Consider the following 15541-nt stretch of genomic DNA (forward strand, 5'->3'; position numbering starts at 1 on the left):
CTTTTGGATGCCAATCACAGGGGACAAAGTGGTTAAAAGAAAGCTTTGGACATTGCCCATATGTAGTTGGAAGTCTAATGGAAGAAACTGGCAGTCAGGTAAACAATTACAAAACTCTATGGCTCAATACTGCTAACTTAAAACATGAGCAAGTTATTTAAACATCCTAAACTTTAGTTTCCTCTTCTAAAAAATAAACAGGTATGTCTACTGAATTATGAATGTTCTAAAGATAAACTGAAATTATTGACTCCATTATACAATCTCCATAGTAAAATGTGTACCACAGAGGACATGCACAATTTAGTATTGATTGTCTTTTTCTTTTATATCGTGTCATAAATCCTGTCTAATTTAATCATTCTCATAATACACACTTGCACATGTACATAGACATACACATACACATTCATAACTTCTGCTAATTTGAGGATAATAACCCTGGGACTATTTGCCACATATTTCATATATTTACATACACATTTTTTCCAGTATTTAAAATTTGGACAGAAGCATTTACAAATAAAGAAGTGATCTATCACAACATATTATTCATAGTTAAATATTTGTGAGAAAGGTTACATTTTTTACCTGGGAAAGAGAACAGCGTCAGCCTGCGGACTGAAGGGTCCCAGGTTCGATTCTAGTCAAGGGCATGTACCTTGATAAGTATGATTGCTTAAACCAAAAAAAGTGATAATTATGATTGCTTAAACCAAACATAGCAAACTTTATTGTGTTTCTCATTTTATTGCTGAATTCAGTTGTCATATACTAGTTTCCCATACTAGCTAATGTCCCTTCTGATTGCTTAAGAGTCCATTTTAACTGATAGTACTTGTGCTGCTTCAGTTATTAAATAATTTAAATAATTAAATATTAGTTTAAATATTAGTTATTCAAATGAATAATTATTTAATATTAAACTATTAAATATTTTATATAGTACACTCCTTATGCCAATCTCTATTTAATTGACCTTGATTAGCTAGAATAATGTTTAGAGAAGCAGTTTGATTCATGGAGGAACTATGATTGATTAGTGATGTCTGCCATGGGGGCAGAGAAGGAAGCAGCAATGATTTTTGTGATTCAATGCATTGTGGTTTTCCTAATAATGTCCATGATGAAAAGCCCCTGCATGAACTTGAAAATGAAGTACTAATAAAATTCTAACAATCTCTGAATATTGAACTCTTCATAAGTACTAATATACTCATGCTATTTAGAAAGGATAAAGATAAACATCAGAGATCATTTTGAATTTTCACATTTTTAATAAGCATAAGCACTTTAATTTAAAGACGTTTCAAAAGCTAAATTATATAAGATAGTAGTAAATTTCTAAAGTAAAACTTATATTGAGATGAATGGTACTTCTGATAATGTATTTTGTCAGTAGGAGAACTGCTTGAGTTTACCATTTCTAATTTTGAGGAGAAAATTACTGTTTTAGTCAAAGCAGGCTTTTCAAACATTCTGTACATTCAGAAATTCTCTTAGAGAGGAAAAAGAAGGATTCAGAGTGATTGATTTGGTTGAAAATGTCAAGTCTTAAAATTTTCAAAGCATATATCATTTCCTAAGCATGAATAAATTTTGCTACTTGAAGGTATAAGAGAAACATGGCACTGGATTATTCCTCAGTGTGGAGCCCAGGCCACCCACAGGTGGATGTCCCCAGAGACACTTCTCTGATCTGGTTATTTTCTATGATTGTTCTTAGCTGATTACAGGAAATAATTTATTCATTTCTGTCTTCTATTGCTTCTGCTTGGGGTACTTCTTCATTTTTATATAGAACCATAGAACTGTTACAGGTGTGGTATTCCCTGTGCCCCCACCTGTTCCTGGTAGAAGTGGGGTTCTTGGGATGCCACAGGAATAAGATTTTCCTAAGCCGCCCCCCCCCCGCCCCCCGCCCGCGCCTCCAGGAGGATGAAATATTGTGGAAAATTTTATTGATGATGTAATATTAAGGGTGCTTTTGTCTTCAGCAGAGCTAGGATTAAAACCACTCCCAAGAGTTTCTGCTCTATATTGAAGTCTAGTCCAGTCCAGTGTCTGGCCAGGTGAGCTTGTGTTCCCAGCAGCAGCCCATTGCATGTAGCATCTGCATAGCCAAGGACCATGCAGCTTCTAGGGCCACTTGGCAGGCTAGTGTGGGTCAAGGAACAAGGGAGAAACAGGAGCACAAGAGGAACAAGAGAGAGAGAGAGCTCCTTTGTCTGGGAATATTAACTGGGAGCTTACCCAATGAATCCTTCTGGATTTCCTGTGCTTGCAGTGGCTCCACGCCCTCGCCAATTATCTTTGTTTCCCAGGCTAGACTACATCACCCAACTTTACTGCACATGTGTCCATCTTCTCCCTTGTTGGGCCCCTTCCCCCAGTCATCTGCAGGGAATGGGTCTGTGCTTCTCTGTGGGGAGTGTGAAACTGCAGCTTCCTGGTGAAGCTGCCCAGAGGACTATGCTTATAATGTCTGGCCTCCCCTTTGCTCTCTTCCTATTTTAATATTAACTAGTCAGGCCCTAACCAGTTTTGCTCAGTGGATAGAGCATCGGCCTGTGGACTCAAAGGTCCCAGGTTTGATTCCGGTCAAGGGCATGTACCTTGGTTGCGGGCACATACCCAGTAGGGAGTGTGCAGGAGGCAGCTGATCAATGTTTCTAACTCTCTATCCCTCTCCCTTCCTCTCTGTAAAAAAAAATCAATAAAATATATTTAAAAAATATATATTAACTTGCCAGTTACAATGGTAACAGAACCACCAACATAGTAGAATCACTTTTTAATATTTTTATTTTTAGTCATGTTTAATTGTCTAGTTTATGATTCCTTCTAATCATATATTTTACCATAGGTAGAAGATAATTGTATTTTAATGTTTAATGTTTCTTTCTAAAGTGTGCAAATCTTCCTGTCTGTTGTCATCTCAATACTTTTTTCTTTTTTTTTAATTTTTTCTTTTTTTGGGCAAGTATAAAATATTTGATTTTCTGTCTGAATTGTTGCTGTTGTTTTATTTGTTCTCAGTTTGAAATTTAACATACTATTTAAACAAATTTAATGTGGGGAGTTTTTCATATTTTTCTTTGGTAAAAAAAACACACACCATTTAAAACAAAACAGAATTAATTCCATTTTACTCTGTATCTCTCAGTACTCTCTGACTGTGTGTCAATGAAGTCCACAATAGAACAATGGGTGCGCATGGAGTAAATACTTAAACAGGTCATTAGGTTCCTGCTCATTTGATATTCCCCAAAGAGACTAGTTGGATGTGACCTCATTCTTAATATTTGCATGTAAATTAATCATCATAGTCCAGCCAGTTGAGTGAACAATTTTCTAGAGAGACAGAATACATACAGTAAGAAGAGGTGCATTGCTGCAACTTGAATGTGTGGAAAGCAATGGCTTGACATTTTATCATATCATTATATATTGATTTGTGCCTAAGAAAAATTCAATGTGCTTTCTTACAGCTGTGATTTTCAGCTTGCTTGAAGGTAAATAGGAAAGACATTTAGAAAGGACCTGGTTCCTTTGAAAGCAATAAATACATTTTTATTATCACCTGTCACACCTTCAGAACATTGAGACTTCTGTAATTACTGATTTTTAATGAATAGCCTCAAAGTGCATAAGCCAAAATCAACTAATATAATAATGCTTGTATTGAGGAATATTTTTGTGAAAAATAACAACCCTATTATATTAAAATGCTTTAATCTGTTGACATGTGCTATTTGTTGAAGGTGAGTTGAAAAATTATTTAATTAAAACTGCCATTGTTGATGCACATTATTGCTATTTTCCAATAATTAAATATCTTTTACAGAATTTGTATTTTTGTAGCTGCCATACCTTTCTGATATGTACACAAAAAAGTCACAGACTGGTCTACCAATGAATCCTTCTCAGACCAGTATGATTTCCCCTCAAACTCTCTTAAATAAGAAAAATATGTTCTTTAATGTAACCAATTGAGTAATAGCCATGTTTTAAGATGCTCTCAGTGAATCACAAATAATTAATAGGTAGCTTAGAAATTTGAAATGGAAACTATGAATTATCTCATTTTTCCATGTGAGTATTAATATTATGTGATCATTTATTTAATCAAGTTTTAAATTTCTAAATCAACAGTTATGCATATCATAATGGCATCAGCAAACTCAAAAGTGGTATTTTTAAAGCACTGATTTAATCACATTTTTATTGGAACAAAATTATAATAAAAATATTCTGACAAGTTTGTTTAACAATTAGTTTTTCTTGACAAATCTATTTGAAAGTACAGCTTTACTTTTCAGAGATATGTTATATAGTGCAATCATTTTAAGTTAAGACAGATAAGTCAACAGTGTATGCAGGGTACCTGGGTGAGAATGGGCACATGATGGACCCATCACTAAGAAAATTTCACTGTACTAGAAAATGAAACATAGCTAAGTTTATGGGTCCTGAGGGGTTGTTAAGACAGACAGAAACTTGGATTCAAATTAGAATTGAGCATCAGAGAAATACAATTCAGCAGGCAGATAACATTTGAAATGAGTTTTAATGTATTTAGTAAAGTTCTTACAAATGAATATGAATTAATTGCTAAGGAAATACTCTATGCTAGAAATATTTCTTCTAACATACTTACCAGTCTCTTGGTGGTATCCATATGTCCTTCTAAAGACAGAATTATTTCCTGAAGTGATACTTCTATGGAAGCCCTTTTCATAAACTGGTTGAAGTACATTAGCTCCAATAGATAACGGTGGGCATTTCAAGATCTGGATCTTCCTTCTTCATACTTTCACTGCTTGGCACCGCTAAGTCCTTATCAACACTTCCACGTAGATATGCTGGAGATTGAAACAGCACATTTTGTGTTGTAACATCATTTTTCAAGTGTAAAGCATAACAACTATTTTTATAAAGGAAATTACAGAAAGTAGAGATGAAATATATCATATTGGCTCATAGGAATATGTGTTTGAGAAAACCTCAGTGCAGTACTTTTCAAGGAGTAAGAAAGGGCAACTGTGTCAGAGGATACCCATTAGGATCTCCAGAAAGTCATGTCATTTTATGTTAATAACAGGGGACTTTTAAAAATGAGAAATATTGATGTAGATTATAGCTGTCTGGGGTAGTGGGGACTATGACAGAAATAGTAGTAGTTTGGAACCATATTCTAAAGTCCTTGAATGCCAGATTGACACAGACGGTAGTATAAGTTTTGTTCTTCACAACTCAAGGGGTTATTATTCACACCTGGATACATGCTCAACCTGAACAGCTGTGCATGATGGACTTTGTACTCAATTTGGATAACAGTACAGGGTCTTTGAATTGTTTTTAAGCCTGAGAATGGTAGGACTGTAGTTGAACCTTAAGGGAATTAATTGCATTGTTTTATAAAATGATTCAAATTCCAGAAATAGAAATCTAGAATATAATAAACTTGGTGGTCTGTAACTTTGTGAGAAGGAGATGACCAAGCAAACATGACCCTCAAACATCTTCTCAAGTGACCACAAGAGTCATTGTACCTGACAGAAGTAGAAAGGGCAGGTTTGTGGTTATTAGGACAGGGGAAGAGAATGAATTGATTCTCCTTGACCATTTCACATTCCAGGAATGATTTTGTCATACCAAATGGATTTGCTATCATTCCTCCAACAAGGCTTTATTTTTCTTTGTGTGTTTTTTTTTTTTTTCCTTCTCTTTCAGGCTGAAATCATTGATGTGAGTTATGGAAATGCAGATGATTTAAAAAGGATAAAAAACATGAGAAATATAACAAACCAGATTGCACTCCTGAAATTAGGAAAATTGCCACTACTTTATAAGGTTGGTCTAATGGTTATTTTTTGGTGGTGGGATGGATATTTTCTTTTGCTTTATTGCAGTTATATGCCTCTGTGGTTGTGAAGTGAGTATGTTTCGTGTGTGTGTGTGTGTGTGTGTGTGTGTGTGTGTGTGTGTGTGTGAAAGAGAGGGGGGCACAAAAAGGCAGAGAGTGTCACAGCAAGATGGCTTTTCCAAAACAGAACATTTTAAATTAAAATTTTTAAGAACATTTAAAATTTTAATTTTTAAGAAAAAGAGGTTGTTATCTTTATTAACAGAAGATACTGTAAGCCAAACATTAGTGAGTTTGTGAGACCTTGATAAAATTGGCATAAATTTCATAATAATACCTATGTGGAATACTAAAAATGAGAACAATGGCATCCTCCTCTTAGACATAGTGAAACTTTTAATCTATTGACAAAACTGACTAATTGCTATATTCTTTATGTTAGACTAGTATCTGGCTGATTTATACTCCTTAGTGATTGATTTTGTCAACTGTATAACTTCACAGTTACTGACTGTGCTCAGGAATTTAATTGAACAGTAAGATGCATAAGGGAAGCAGATTCTTGATTTATTTATTTAAATAGAAGTTTATTAACACTTATCCACTAGATGCATTTACATAATTAAAGCAGTTTGATCTAAGTATCACATAATGAGCCACCATCATAGACAGCCACTACTGCTCATTTGTACTTAATTTCCTTTTACTATTAAAAAGAATGGTCAGTATAGTTATATCACTGGAACTCTCAGGTTCTGAAGATATATTGGATTTATCCTCATCTAACCTAGATGAGCTGTGTTAATTGCCAGGTCTGAAAAAGTTTCAGAAATCTGTTGGCATACTTTGTAAGGAGACAAGAGAACATACTGTGCCTGTTTTTCATTATCTTCCAAGGATTCCCTTACACCTAAATCAGTGTGTGATAGTATATAACTGTCCAGAATTTTAAGATGGTCATGAAAATATAGTGTACAGTGCTATAAATTTTTGCAGGATAATTTGTCAACATGTACTAAATGCTTTAAAATAATCACATTTTTATCCAGTAATTCCAGTTCAATCAATATATTCTAAAGGGGAATAAAACAGAGTTGATAAACACAATGATGACCAGTGATGTGACAGAATATTAGAAATAATATATATGTCCAGCTAAGTATTGAAATTTATGTTACATTAGTACAGCTAAATACTGTACAATAATTACAATGCAAAGAAGAATAATGATGTGGAAATTCTCATAAATTGAACAAATAAGTTATAAAGAGGACATTTATAATAATGATTATGTTATTCTTATTGTTAGTGTAATATTCTTAGTAATATGAGCTGCATATTTTTCTAAGGACCTTTTATGTGTTATCACATTAATCTTCACAGTAACTCTGTTTTTGAGGTAGAGTGGTAACTAAGGCAGAAAAAGAATAAGTGACTAGCTCAAAGGTGAACAGCTACTTACATGAATCAACCAAGATTTACATCCATTCAGTGTCATTTCATATCCTGAGTCTTTAATGTGTATGTATAGGTGTGTGTATGGTGTAGTTAGACAGGTAAGTAGATAGATGATTGATAGATAGATAGATAGATAGATAGATAGATAGATAGATAGATAGATAGATAGATAGATAGATAGAGGAAGGAAGGAAGGAAGGAAGGAAGGAAGAAAGGAAGGAAGGAAAGATGTTAAATTGGAGTTTTTAACTGAGCTTTTAATATATAAAATAATAGATCTTTCAAAATGAGCTATCCAACACCAATATTTCAAACAAAACAGTTGAAAATATGTTAGAAAATTATTAAACCCGTTACTTTTATATGGGGTAGGAAAGGTTTGAAGATTTGGGCGAAAGGATTTTTTGAATAGTAATTTTGGAGAAATATAAGTTCCACTGCAAACCTAGTGACTTGAGGCTTCAGTGGAACCACATGGAGGGTTTAATGAATATACTCTGCAGTATGAGAGGCATAGTAGACTGGTGTCTGACTCACCTGAGAATCCTAAAGGTAAGAGATACATTTGCTTAGCATCTAACAAATGGTGTATGTGTTGGGATTGGTCTGCGAGCCAGAGCTGAGAGCAGAAAATGCATGTTTGTTTATGGCAGGGTCTCTCTTTGCCGCATCCAGCACGGAAAGAGAGATGATCTGGTTCTTCGAGTAGAGGGGCTGGGGATTGAGAAATATGAAAGAAAGAGACAAGACACAAAATGGAAGGAAAACGCTGGGACTGAGTGGACCGCTACCTTCTTCTGATGTAGAGACAGTGACCCAAAGCCAATGCAGCGTGTTTATTTTATACCCCCAAATACCAGGAAGTTTCACCAAAAGTCAAGACAAAGGAAATTATTTGCATTCTTGAGTAGGCCTGAGCATTCCTGGTGCTTGACTGGATTTACATATCAAAAACCACTTCCCAACACCTAGGCAAAGATAAGAGTCAGTGCTGAGAACACATCTGCCTTTTTGGTAAGATGTGTAACCAAGATGTGGCTTTGCCTGTCACCTTGGGTTCAGCTGACAATAATTAAAGAATGCCCATGTGCCTTCCCAGGAGCTTTCTACATTTGTTTCCCATGGTAACATTGTTAGTAATATGAGCTAGATATTTTGCTAAGTACTTTTTATGTATTATCACATTAATCCTTACAATAACAGTATTATTGATGTAGGGACTAGGGTTATTTTTAATTTTTAGGTGAGTATCATTAGTCAGTGGTGAAGAAAATAAAACAGAGTTCACTCCTTCTCCAATAAAAGACCTGATCTGGTGGAGGGATAAGAAGATGAACTTCAAACCAAGGGTAGAATTTTGATCATGTTATCAGAACTAGGCATTCTAATTACCGTATTTTCCGGTGTATAAGACGACTGGGTGTATAAGACGACCCCCAACTTTTCCAGTTAAAATATAGAGTTTGGGATATACCCACCCTATAAGATGACACCCAGCATATAAGACAACCCCCGACTTTTGAGAAGATTTTCCTGGGTTAAAAAGTCGTCTTATACGCCGGAAAATATGGTAGTTAGTTATGACAATTGGCTTAAATTAGACTTTTTATTACCAACTAGAGGCCCGATGCACGAAATTCATGCACGGGGTGTGTGTTCCTCAACCCAGCCTGCACCCTCTCCAATCTGGGACCCCTCGAGGTATGTCCGACTGCCTGGTAGGATCAGGCCTAAACGGGCAGTCGGACATCCCTCTCACAATCCAGAACTGCTGCCTCCCAACAGCTCGCCTGCCTGCCTTCCTGATTGCCCCTAACCCCTTCTGCCTGCCAGTCTGATCACCCCCTAACCACTCCCATGCCAGCCTGATTGATGCCTAACTGCTCCCCTGCCAGCCTGTTTGCCCCTAACTGCCCTCCCCTGCAGGCCTGATCCCCCCAACTGCTCTCCCCTGCAGGCCTGGGTACCCCCTAACTGCCCTTCCCTGCAGGCCCGGTCACCCCTAACTTCCCTCCTCTGCAGGCTTGATCACCCCCAACTGCCCTCCCTTGCAGGCCTGGTCCCTCCCAACTGCCCTCCCTTGCTGGCCATCTTGTGGTGGCCATCTTGTGTCCACATGGGGGCAGCCATCTTTGACCACATGGGGGCAGCTATCTTTGACCACTTGGGGGCAGCCATCTTGTGTGTTGGAGTGATGGTCAATTTGCATATTACTCTTTTATTAGATAGGATAGAAGCCTGGTGCACAGGTGGGGTCTGCCTGGTTTGCCCTGAAGGGTATCCTGGATCAGGGTGGGGGTTCCCTTGGGGTGTGGGGCAGCCTGAGTGAGGGACCTGTGGTGGTTTGCAGGCCAGCCATGTCCTCCGGCAACCCAAGCAGAGGCCCTGGAATCTGGGATTTATCTATCTTCTATAATTGAAATTTTGTAGCCTTGAGCGGAGGCCAGGGCCAGCCAGGCGGATGGGAAGCTTGGCTTCCTCCATTGCTGGGGGCAAGCCAAGCCTCCTGCTCTCTCCAGCTCTGTGGCTGCCACCATCTTTGTTGGGATTTATTTATCTCCTATGATTGAAACTTTGTAGCCTAGAGCGGAGGCCAGGGCTAGCCAGGGCGGGCGGGAAGCTTGGCTTCCTCCATTGCCAGGGAAACCCAAGCCTCCTGCTCGCTCCATGGCTGCAACCATCTTGGTTGGGTTAATTTTCATATTCGCTCCTGATTGGCTGGTGGGCATGGCTTGTGGCGTAGCAGTGGTACGGTTAATTTGCATGTTTCTCTTTTATTAGTGTAGACTAGTGGCCCAGTGCATGAAAATTTGTGCACTTGGGGAGGGTCCCTCAGCCCAGCCTCTGCCCTCTTGCAGTCCGGGACCCCTCGGGGGCAGTCTGGGAGCCTTTGCTCATTACTGCCCACTTGCTCGCTACTCCATACTGCTCAGCTTGCTGTTCCTTAGTGCTGCCTCGGTGGTGGGAGAGGCTCCCGCCACCGCTACTGTGCTCGCCAGGCTTCTGGCTTCTGGTTGAGTGGCACTCCCCCTGTGGGAGCGCACTGACCACCAGGGGGAAGCTCCTGAGTTGAGCATCTGCCTTCTGGTGGTCAGTGCGCATCATAGCGACCAGTTGTTCCACCGTTTGGTCATTTTGCATATTACCCTTTTATTATATTGGATAATCAGATGTTTTCCTCTAAGTATTTAGGAAAGAATGTTCCTCTCTAGACATAGATTAAAAGGATGTGGGGAACAAAGTAACATTGTCCTGGGTACATTCCATGAAGTTTGTCTGTTCAACCTACCAGTGATAATGGCTAATATGGTGTCAATGGTCAGGGGCCAATTATATAAATTGGGTCCATGAAATATGAATAATTTCTACTGCTTTTATTTTCCTGAATTTCTAAATGGTCTACAATAGTTGTGCAAATACTATTTTGTAAAAAAAATAAATAAATAAAAGCCTTCAAAAATAAAGTAAACATAAGGCATTTAAAATTTTGTTCTAATGACACTTATGGGCTAAATAGTCAAAATTCTTACCAGTAGCTAATGGGTTAAGCAAATGCAAATTTCTTTTTATTTGTATGAGACTGCTCCAAAGAATATTTTGTGAAAACCTTGGCCATATCTATAATGTAGTGAATTAGTGATTTATCTAGACTAGGACACAGTTATTAAGAACCTGGTATATTTTCCCCGATTATCTTCCTTATAGGCCTATGAATAGATTTAACAAAGAGTTCTATGCAAATCCCCCCTCCAGACAGAGAGCCTTGTCACAAACTTGGCATTATTTTCTAGGCAGAGGAATCAAGGCATCCTTTCTTTAACCTTTCATTCTGTTTTCTGTGGATTCTCCCAGAGATTTGGGAGAATCACTGATACTGTAGCTATTAATACATATTCACAAAGTAAAGAGAAATAAAACATGGATGAGACAAGCTTATGGAGCATGATTACAGCCAAGCTTACTTCACCTGTACATCAAATATATTCTGGGGCTGAAATTTGAAAGTCAGGGAGTTCAGTAATATAGTTAGTTGAAAAGGCAGAGGACGGATTGACTTCTATGTGAATCACAACTATGAATCGTGATTCTAAATGAGCATCTGAACTGGGAACATGCAGCAAAATGAGAAAAGAGAACAGTTAATGTTATTTTAGCTGTACAGTAGTTTGTTTCTAAGTCATTGTTCAAAAATGAATTTGGTAGGGAATCCCTGAATCTGAGGCAGGAAGGGCAAAGGGGAAGCATAATGGGATATTAAATTCTCTCTTAAATAAGTAGAAAAAAATAGTTTACACCCAAGATCTCATTAGATCCCTTGTAACTACTGTGTACACGTTAACTTAGTCTCCAGGAAGGGGGTTCATGAGGAAGTCTCCACATTGTGTAGCCGGGACTGTGAAAGGCACATGGCTTTTAGATACATGCTGCAGGGAAGAGCCAACCAAGACTCCAGACTAGCTTGGACTAGTCCCCTTACGCTTCAACCTTAGAGGGAAGGCTTTATTTTAACTTTGTATTTATAGCAGTTTATTTTATGGGAAAGTGCTTTAATTCTGTAAGCTTTAAGACAGAATATTCTCTTACATGTCATAATGGATTCAGGTAGGTTTTTCTCAGTGACAGCCTGAGACACAGTAAAATAGATTTCTACAATCCTCACACATTCCCAAATTGCTGAATAGCACTCTAGTATGGAATTTATTTTATAAAATGCAATAAAAGCATTTGACTTTCTTCTTAAAGCCATTTTCACACACAAAAAAAATCAATAATAACAAAAAAATCACTGTGTACTCCATGACAGCTAGACATCAAGTAAATCCCAGTGAAATGTGAAGATTAGGCCATTGTCTGTGTCCATACTACTTATCAGTCCCCTGTCTCATAGGAGTGGAATTTGTATGTATTGAAGTTACAATGAATACATGTCTATGCCTTTGGGCATGGTGAAATTACACATAAAAATTCACAAATGCTATTGCCATTTTGATAAATGAAATAACATAAACATCTCCCCAGTACTCACTGTTATATAGTAAGACATTAGTAAATATTAGCAGATTTTTGTATTTTCCTTACATATATTTTATCCTTATAATTACAATTTTAATGATCCAGGAACCCAAATATAGTTTTCTACTAATGAAACAGTTTTGCATACATTCATTAGATATTATTTATATTACATATATATTGTATATTATTTGGATAGTGTATGAGTTACCTAACCACCACTTAAATCCATAGCATGCTTATATAGGTAAGCATTTTGGGAAGAGCTTGGAGGAAAATGAAAGGTAGGAAACAACTGTTAGGCTTTTATCTTTCTGAATAAATTGTTTCTCACAAATTAGGAATAAATGGTACTACTTAAAGAAAAATAAATACCACACACTTTGAGTATGCCTATATAATAACATAATTTAATAACATTTACTGATCATTCGAAAGTTATAAAGTCATAACAAGTGTCATCACCTATTAGAAAGGTTGATTTTTACATATACATAGTCAGCATAAATAATCCCCATGTATTCATGCAATTCTGGCACCACAAAAAAATGGTGCCAAGTGTTTTGTTTCTCCTAACTAAAGTTTATAGTATAAGTTAAGAAAAACAAAGAAGAAAGAGAAACAGAAGATAGAACGTGAGAGAAAAGGAGGGATAGAGGGAAGGAAAGGAGTACTTCAGTCAAGGATTTGGAGAATTTCAGGAATGATTATGATGTTGAAATTTTAGTTTAAAATTTTCTTACATTTGAATTTAGAATATCCTTTCCTAAAGCTAACTGTGAAATTTTGCATAATTCCTTTCACATCTGCACTAATATTATATAGAGTGATGAATGTTAAAAAAAGAAAAATAAATTAAAATAAATAAGTATTGGCTCTATAGTAACACATTTTAAAACAAATTCACTTGATGTCTAATTATTAATCACTAGCTATATGACTCTAAGTTCTCTTTCCTTTTTTCCATTCAGTGTCTTATGATAAAAATAGATTAATTATTATCTTGTTCAGGAGCACATTGACAAGGAGTCCTAAGCAGCAGCTTGTACTTTATTTTTATCAATCTGTTGTTGCTATAAAATACGGGGAGACAAATTAAATTACTTCTGGAAAGAAACATCATTAAACAGTTAATAACTGAAGAAAATAACTCTCCCTACAATTTATGTACTGTATTTTCCAGTGTATAAGATGACTGGGTGTATAGAAGATTTTCCTGGGTTAAAAAGTCGTCTTATGCCCTAGCTGGTTTGGCTCAGTGGGTAGAGCATTGACCTCTGGACTGAAGGGTCCCAGGTTCGATTCTGGTCAAGGGCATGTACCTTGGTTGCGGGCACATCCCCAGTAGGGGGTGTGCTGAAGGCAGCTGATCGATGTTTCTCTCTCATCAATGTTTCTAACTCTCTATCCCTCTCTCTTTCCTCTCTGTAAAAAAATCAATAAAATATTTTGGAAAAAAAAAAAAGTCATCTTATACGCTGGAAAATACGGTAATTAAAATTGCAGCTACACAATATATTGTATCTGATTTAAAATTCAATAAAATTTTAATTTTTTATAACAAATTAACCTTTGATAAGCTATATAAACATAATATAGCTAAGTAAGCTTAAAATATTCTCACTTGAAATTTGAAAATAATATACACTCATCAAAGTATCTATTATATAAAAAGCTTGTGGTCGTCACGCCATCACACTGTAATGACCGATCAGCAAGAGGCTGTGCACTTGGGTGGGTGGGGACTTGACTCAGGAGGACTTGATCGGAGGCACAGGTGGGTTTATGGGTCCCGCCTCCCAGGCGGGCGGTGGCAGTGGTGGGACATTTTCTGGGTTCTGCCTCCTGGGACAGTGGCAGTGACGTACATAGGACTCTTTCTGCATCCCGCCAAGCTGAGGGACTCTGGGTCCTGTGTCTCACGTGATTTCACGTGCTGGGCCCCTAGTTTTACTAATAATTAACATACAAGTTAATCTATTCTCATAAATAGTCATTAAATTTTTTTAACTGAAAATATATATTTACTGTTTTATGCGAAAGAAATTAGAAAGGTTTTATAACCCATTATATAGTTCAGAATAAAGGTTTCATATTTTTAGTAATATGTCACTTGAAAAAAGGCTTTCTATTACAGGTAAAAAAAAAGTTACTTTTATTTACTAGATTTACATTTCCAAATTTTATTAAATCTTTACCTCAATTTTGTATATTTTCTCTTGCACTGAATTTTAGGTTACACCTAAAAATTTCATTTAATATAATATATTTCTTTAATAATAAATATATAATTTGAACATTACAGTCATCTAATCTCTAAATTTTACAACTCTTACAACAAGAATAACTGCAATCATTATTAGAGTAATTCCATATTTTAAATAAGTTTTCTATTGGAAAATTTAGAAAGATTAAAGAGTCTATATAATTCCAGAAATATACATAGTATAATAGGAGACTTAATTTTAACTATTATTCACAATCAAGGAAAAACTATCAGCAGATTATTCAAAGAAAATCATGTTTATTCTTTAATTTTCAGTTATAATTTTCTTTTTATTTGAATCTAAATCTATTAGGTTGTTAAAATTGCTGACCCTACCTATTAGTAAAGGACATGATTGTTTTTCATAAGTACTTTGATTACCTATATGAAACTTCTTTTGTAATTCTCATACAAAGACAATTTCAAACAATCTCAGGATAAATGTTATCTAACCAAATATATAAGGCTAATATGCAAAGTGGCCCTTTAGGAGTTCGAACGGGAGACCAGGAGTTCAATCGCTCACTATGATGTTCACTGACGACCTGGGGGCGGCATGGAATGAAGAAAGGCCCCAGCAGGCAGCCAGAAGCCAGGGAAGGAAGGCCCTGGCTGGCAGCTAGCAATTGGGGGGCGGGCAGCTGTGGAAGGAAGGCCCCTGCTGGCTGCCAAAAAATCCCAATCCGCCCTGATTGCTGGCCAGGCCTAGGGACCTAACCTGTGCATGATTTTGTGCACCAGGCTTCTAGTCATATATAAAATGAGTTATTGAATACAATTCAGTAGGAGCCCTTATAGTTCTAGTATGCCTTGCTTACTTGCCATTGTTCCAATTCATGCCTGTTCTAATACACTTATTGGCCTTTAAATAACAACATATCTGTAATTAAACAATAGTGTAACTTGGTGATAGTATTATGGCTATTGAAACATCT

The 15541-nt window shown here is 36.7% G+C and overlaps 1 protein-coding gene across 1 annotated transcript in view; it reads left to right on the forward strand.

Moving 5' to 3' along the window:
* NAALADL2 (N-acetylated alpha-linked acidic dipeptidase like 2) overlaps positions 1–15541 on the forward strand; it is a 630481-nt gene that overhangs the window by 142872 nt on the left and 472068 nt on the right. The window contains exon 4 of the mRNA XM_054713015.1: positions 5737–5856. Within this exon, the coding sequence (XP_054568990.1) occupies positions 5737–5856 (120 nt within the window). The remainder of the gene's footprint in view (positions 1–5736; positions 5857–15541) is intronic.

The sequence above is a fragment of the Eptesicus fuscus genome, chromosome 3, assembly GCF_027574615.1.
Source record: "Eptesicus fuscus isolate TK198812 chromosome 3, DD_ASM_mEF_20220401, whole genome shotgun sequence".
Classification (NCBI taxonomy): Eukaryota; Metazoa; Chordata; class Mammalia; order Chiroptera; family Vespertilionidae; genus Eptesicus; species Eptesicus fuscus.